A 7456-nucleotide genomic window follows, 5' to 3' on the forward strand; every position below is an offset into this window, starting at 1 on the left:
TACACCCTCAAGTACTGAAAAGAAAAATATGAAAGTTTGTAATATCCACTTACATGTGATAACATGTTTCTCCATTTCAAAGGGGACATATTTGTACTCAAAGTCAACACCACATTATACGACTTAGTTATGGCTAAAATTTGAAAAACATACTTGTTTTGAATGTGTACCTTAGATATTTCTTTAAAGCATTTACCTGAACTTACTCTTCCCCAAACTTAAAATCACATGGAGTTTCAAAATTCTGACACGTTTATTAAGCTTGTGTCAAGCCTGAACAGGGGAAATAAAGTATTGCCAAGTATCCATTCAATATAACTGAAACCAAAATATGCACGGTAAGTAAGTACAAGTTACAAAACTCTGAATATACTGGATTCCGGAATTCTTTTCTAGATTACTGTTAATTAGGGCCATACTACTTCCTTTTGCTATTGAATTTTTATCACATATAGTCTCCTAGGTCGAGTAATAAAACAGAGGAATTTATTTTTTGCAATGTGAACGCAAGGAATTATACTTTTTCTGTAAAGTCTGATATTTGGGATTCCAGTTGCTGTGCTATTTGATTATATTGGGGGAAGAGAGGTTGGTATGGACATGGGGACAGGTTTGCACCAAATAACAAATTTCTAACATTTATGTAAATTAATACTAAGAAAAATTAAGCTCTCCTTATTTTTCAGAAACACCTACAGAGTAATTACAACTATTTGGGGAAGTCTGTTAACATATGGCCTATTCCATAGACCTTATGAAACTCTTCTTTCATTTATTCACATGTTCAATTATTTCCACACTTTATAGAAGTAAGTTTTTTAAAAATATATTAACAAGGAACGTTGTGTTAAGTTTTAAATTAAAATTGTTGATTGTTTTGGTGGGGGAGGGGAGTGAACCGTCCCTTTTATAATTAGATTTGCTATTTCTTTTGTAATTTCTCTGTGTTTTTTCTCTTCCCTTGCTTGACTTCTACTTCCCAATTATTTTCCCCACCCTTCCAAACAACGCATGTTTTTCACACCAATACAAAGAAACTTAAAAGTTTCACCTTTTGTAAATTGCCTCATTTTTGAAAACATAAAAAGTAACATAAAAAGTTCCAAGATTTTAGAAAGTGCCCCCTCTATGGGACTCTGGACAGATTGTTGGGTATTCATCTCACATTCTTATTTTCACTCTGAAAATGATTCTTAGAACTTGTGGCCTCTAGGTTAATTTTATGACCATCTTCAGAGCAAAAAGACACAGAAGTAGGTATTAAAAAATATATACATACAAAAATGTGTGTATATATCTGCATATATATATATATACACACACACTAAAGTATATATGAAGGACAATAACAGAAAAGTTTAAATGTGCTGAGTTTTAAAAACTTGAGTTTGATGTTAAATAGTTACAAAAAACTATAATGGCCTATTATGAAAAAGAACATGTCTGGAGAATAAGGATTTAATAGTCAGTGGAACCAAATTAAGTATTTTCTTATATTCTATAGCAGCCAGGCATTTTTGCTTAACCATACCATACAACCCAACCCTCACATGAGCAAACTGCATAGTGGAAAAAAAAAAATGGTAACCAGACAAGGTTCCTCTTAAAATAGAAAAAAAAGAAAAGAAACGTTCGTCTAAAGGATAATGCCCATGCAAATACTCCATGATAAATACATTATATACAAGGCATGCCGATTTGCTGCCTTCCGCCATCCAGCAGGGAACCACCACTGTCTTGATAATCAAGTCAGTAGGGTGGGAAAATACCACTGTTTAAGAAATCTGGCTTCTATCAGGCTCTGTCACGGAGAAGTAAACGAGACTGTCTCTCAGTAAGCAAAAGCAGTTTTAAGATCACAAATAAAAATGGGAAAGAAGTAAAAGTCTGTAAAGAGAGAAGAACAAGGAGCCAAAGACAAAGAAAAATCAGTTATCAGAGTGGCTGCAGAGGTTTTTCTAAACAAAGAATTGTATGAAGCAGCTGACGTTGAGTACAAAAAAGACTCCACCCTACCCAGCTTCTGCTGCGACTTTCCCTTGCTCTGAAACTCCAGCCCACAGAACAGAGCTCCTCTGACTAAAAGTGCCCTTAGTGCTCCGTTTTAAGCACTCTTCTTTTCTTTTAAACTTCCCACTCTCCACATTCAGGCAAAAGGACTTAGCCTAGACTGCCCCAGAAATATTCAGTAGTGGACTCTGCCCCACGGCAGATGTAGAAGCTCCGGATTTACGGACATCCTGATTGTCTTCCGATCCGTTTCCCAGGTGCAAATCTGTCAGCCCCCTTCTCAACTTCAAACCAGAACTTCCTCTTCACGCTCTTCCTTCCCGAGGCTTAACATTCCACCTATTTCCCAAACCGCGCAAGAAACACCACAAGCAAAGCAAACGGCAAACTCACCATCCTCGCCTTCTTCCTGGGCTTTTATTGAGACAAACTGCCCTAATAAAACAGTAAGAATGAGGAGAGGTCTTGCTTCCACCCAGTTTGCCATCATGTCTAAATATTAGACATGTGGGTCCTCCTGGGAGTGAAAAGTAGTTTCTAAGGTTATTGTAGCACCATGAAGTCAGCTGCGGGCTCTTTCAGCACCGGCCCCGGGGCAGCCTTTGCAAACCCCCTTTTTCAGCACCAGCTCCAGCACAGTCTGAGAAAACTTTTTTCAAGCGATGCAGCTTTAAATAGGAAGAATGCTGCCTCCACTTCTTTTCCTGCCCCTTTTCAGCTTGTTCAGGCTCATAACCATCCAGTGTCTGCCAAGCAACGGTCTGATTGATGGTAAACAACCAAATCAGAACACGCGCCTCTGTGCCTTGAACTGTCCCTACTTCATTTATGTTTTAAACATAAATGGAGGCTTAATCACAGAAACAAACTTTTATTTCTCTTTTTTTTCCTCCTCCTTCTTTTTTTTTTTTTTAAAGACAGACTGTTAGAAGAAAATAGTCCTATTCTCCCCTCCCTAATCCTTCCCCCAGACACACACCCCTTCACTTTTTCCCTATAAGCTGAAAAAGACATTAGGGAGGAAATACAGCCTTTTAGCCTAGTTTTTGGTGTCTAGATAATCCAGGGCTCTTGTCCACCTTAAACTTGCAAAGGATCAAATTTTAACCCTTTCTTTTGACTGAAGAGGAAGTATTCTTATCTCCTTGCCAGATTCAGTTTCTTTGCCCAGATTCTGGAAGGGGACGATTAAAACTGTGCCCAAGTCAAGTCCAGGTGAAGAGTCTGTTTTAGACAAACAAATTTGTAATGCGTCATACTTTAAGATTATCTCTGGATTTCTCCACATCTCTTGTTTGGGGGAACACATCTGCAGGTCCCTCTTGTCCCAGAAAGTTTTATTCTGTCAAAAACCAGTCTACTATGTTCGTGTAAAGGGATGGGAAGTATACTGCATCTGGATGCAGAAAGTCTCGCTTTAAACAACAGCTCTGCCACTTACCAATTTCGTAAACACAAACTCCTTTATCTCTGTGCACTCCTATTTTCTCATTTGAGAAAAGGGCTTCGCCCTGACCAGTGTACAGGGTTTAGTGGCACTAAAATGAGTAATATATTATTAACTAAGTTCCAAATTACAAAGAGCTACATAAGAGTAGATGGTGGTGTTATTATTTCTACAGTTTTTCAGGGACTGTGGCAGTCCCAGTGACACATGCCATTTAACAGCAGTATTTATCAATTTTGGGGCCATTCCTCATGCTTGCCAAGATCTTAATGACCTCAGAATGTCCTACATAATCTAATACATTTGCTTCCTTGAGTCCACCTAGAATGGCTGCGGTATATAATACAGGTGAGTCAACTGTCTCTAGTAACTCAGCAGTGATCAGGCACCTTGCACTGTGCTAAGCACTGAGGGAGACAGTGACCCAAAAGAAGTGAAAGCCATGCCCGTTGCCTTTAAGGAACACATATAGATGCTAAAAAAATAAATAAATAAATTTACATGAAGCAAATACAAGCCAGAGCATATAAATATGTATGGGTGCATTAATCCAAGCAGAAATTCAGAGAATGGAGAGATTATAGGGTGCGATTAGGTAAGTAATGCACTGTCATTTTAATAGAAGAAATCCAAGAACATTTGAATTTTAGCTTGGAGCTAGAATCTCTGGGGAAATATTCCAAGCAGCTCTAACCCTGTACCTCTCAGTTTAATTTTTCACTCTTATAAGAAAGATTAAAAACACAATTCAACCTCTCATGGTTCCCTCCAGTTTCAGCCTCTTCTTCCTATCAAACCAAAAGCATATGGTGTGATGGGGACATAGCAAATATTTTCAGGACAGCTGTGATAAATTAGCTCGTCTTTGTGAGCTTTGTGACTTGGGCTTTTCCTCTATGATCGGCTTTAGGATGCTACGTTACAACTTGGAAAAGAGTAAAACGTACACAGGTGTTGACCAGGTGTGTTGCTTTCATAGATGTGGTTGCATTCAGTATAGAGGACTCAACCATTTCTTAGTCCTAGAAGAACTGATTCTAGGCCTCAGTGCTTAAGTGGGGAGCTCAGAAATCCAGCACATTTTCAAGGAAGCCCCTCCCAAGTGTACATATTATAATAATACATATCTCCTGGTAAGTCTGTACCAAATCGACTTTCACAGCAACCTTCAAAGTTATTTATTATTTTTCTTAAATCATTTATAAAGATTTATGGTTCAAAGAAGTTTACCTGCTCAAGTTTGCTCAGCTACTAAGTGGTAGACTTAGGGTTCTTTTTCAGAAATGTCTGACTCCAAAGTGAGTATTCTCACTTCTTCCTAGGTATTAGATCTGACACTAGTATTTCCAGTCTCCAAAGAAAAGATGTCTCAGCACCTTCAGGGTCGGTCCTTCCCTCTGTACTCTTTATCCCGTCCTTTCACATCTCCTTCAGGTCACTACTCTGTGTCCTCCTCTCTATCCTCAAGAAACAACCCCCCCCCCCAAATTTCCCCTAACTAGTCATCTTCTATAGTCTCCTTTTTTTCCTTCCACTTCCTCACTTCCCAGTTATACTTCACCCCTCATTAGAATATCATCACCAGCGCTGCAGGAGACAGACATCAATACCTCTTTGTTGATAGACCCAAAGACCTTTTGTCTTTTCTCCCTGTAGTATTTGATACTCTGACTACTCCCTTCTTACTGAAACTCCTTCCTCCCGAGACTCCCTGGTCCCACATACTTCTCTTATACCCCCGCTTTTCTAGCCAAACTTCCTTTTTTAATTCCTTTCAGAGAGTTATTGAGCTTTCCAGCATGTCCTATCAGCATTTTATCCTCCTTGCCCATTCTCTTGAGCTATATTAACTATTAGATCCCTAGACTTTATTTCCCTTTACATGCTAATGATTTCTATTCAAGACTTTCCTCCTCAGTTGTAGATATGCAGACTTGTATTTCTGAGTATCTGCATTGAACATCTTTCTCTGGATAAATCCCTGAAACTTTCAGAGTCCGAAATGAAACCTTATCTCTCATTGTTCTTTATACCCATTAACACTGTCACCATTATTCTAGTCCCAAAGATCAGGAACATAGGAAGACACCCTTCTCCCTCAACCTACAACCAATTGATGGCCAAGTCTTGTTGATTTTGTTATGCAGTTCTTCACTCAATTATTTCTTCTTTCTTTCTTTCTTTTTTTTTTTTTTAAGATTTTATTTATTTCACAGAGAGAGAAACAGCCAGCAGAGAGGGAACACAAGCAGGGGGAGTGGGAGAGGAAGAAGCAGGCTCCTAGTGGAGGAGCCTGATGTGGGGCTCGATCCCAGAATGCCGGGATCACGCCCTGAGCCGAAGGCAGGCACTTAATGACTGCGCCACCCAGGCGCCCCTTATTTCTTCTTTCTTAAAAAACTAAATTAACTCCCAAGTACTTACAAGATATAATTATATGAGATTTTAAAAGAAGAAAAACGGGAGGAGGAGGTGGGGGAGGGGAGCAGGAAGGGAAAGAGGAAAATGCCTATTTTTTGGTTTCCATTTCTTTCTGCTTTCCACTTTTGGCTTCATTTTTCCCAGGCACATAAGCAGTTTCACACCTCAGAATCTTGCTCAGGCTCTGACCTTTGCCTGAAATAGCCATTTCCCTGGTCTAATTCATTCCTTTATTCAACAAATATTTGTTGAATGCCTAGTATTTGCCAGGTTCTACTCAAGGAACTAAGGATATATCTGTGAACAACAAAAACGAGGTCCCTGATGCTGTGGAGCTTACAACCTTGAGTGGAAAAGCAGCAATAAATAAGTGAGCAAATATTCAAACAGGTAATTCCAGACAATGATATGCCATGAAGGAAATAAATAGTGTGTTGTTTTAGAATTGTTCAGGAGTTGGTGGTGGGAAGAATGCTACAGATTAGGGCCATCAGGGCAGAACCATGAAAGAGGTAACAGTGAATCTGAGACCTAAAACTCGAAAAAGTATCTATCCCTAGAGAACTGGGAGAAAATATCATCCCAAGCAGGAACAGCAAGTGTAAGTGGCCTGGAATGATATATTACTTTTCTATGGCTGCCATAAAAATTATCACAAACTTAGTCGTTTAAAACAATACAACGTACTACCTTACAGTTCCATGAGTCACAAGTCTGGGTCTTGCTGGGCTAAAATCAACGTGTCAGCGGGCCCTGCATTTCTTTATAGAGGTTCTTGGGGAGAATCTATTTCTTTGTCTTTTTAAACTTCTAGGGGTCACTTGCATTCTCACAGCGTCTTTCTCCATTTCAGAGCCAGCAACATAGCATCATGCTGACACTATTTTTGTGGCCACATCTCTTTCTCTGACGGCAGGCAAGAAAGGTTCTCTGCATTTAAGGACACATGTGACTGTGTTGGTTCCGCCTATATAATCCACGATAATTTCTCCCATCTCAAGATCTTTAATCACATCTGCAAAATCCTTTTTGAATGAAAAGTAACATATTCACAGTTTCCAAAGATTAAAACATGGACATCTAAGGAAGGTCATTATTCCTCTTACCATATATAGGAATAAGTCTTGAATGGGCAAGATTAGAAAGCCCTTTCTGGCTAGGGTCAGTTAGTAAAGTCTTACAGGTCACAGAGAGGAGTTTAGATTTTTTTTCTAAATGCAATGAGAATCTAATAAAGATTCTCATTGGAATAATGCACTCTAATGTGCTGATTTTTAAAAAATCTGAATGGCTTCTACCAAGGCAAGAATGCAAGTGAGGACACAAGTTAGGAAACCCTTTTACTCCCAATGGGACATGATGGTGGCTTAGACTGGGGAAGTGCGGTGGAAACAGAAAGAAGCAGAGGGATTCCAGATGTACTTTGGAAATACAGTCACTGAGAAGTTAGATAAAAGGAAAGATTAAGGAGGACATCTCTGCCAACTAAGAGGATGATTGAGCCGGCAAAGCTTAAATTTTACTAGCCCACCTTCCGTACAGACAAACCAGCCTGTTCCTTCATAGAACCGACCGACA

The 7456-nt window shown here is 39.2% G+C and overlaps 1 protein-coding gene across 2 annotated transcripts in view; it reads right to left on the bottom strand.

The window, feature by feature from the left end:
- The window catches only part of COL5A2 (collagen type V alpha 2 chain), a 136942-nt gene extending 134209 nt beyond the window's left edge, over window positions 1-2733 (bottom strand). Inside the window, exon 1 of one of the 2 annotated variants that reach the window (XM_045806308.2) lies at window positions 2404-2733. In XM_045806308.2, coding sequence (XP_045662264.1) covers window positions 2404-2500 — 97 coding nt within the window. In that variant the 5' untranslated portion in view covers window positions 2501-2733. The remainder of the gene's footprint in view (window positions 1-2403) is intronic. The other variant, XM_045806307.2, reaches the window with a different exon arrangement.
- Window positions 2734-7456: the final 4723 nt, after the last annotated feature.

Source organism: Ursus americanus, chromosome 1 (assembly GCF_024610735.1).
Source record: "Ursus americanus isolate L20-20 chromosome 1, mUrsAme1.1.p, whole genome shotgun sequence".
NCBI lineage: Eukaryota > Metazoa > Chordata > Mammalia > Carnivora > Ursidae > Ursus > Ursus americanus.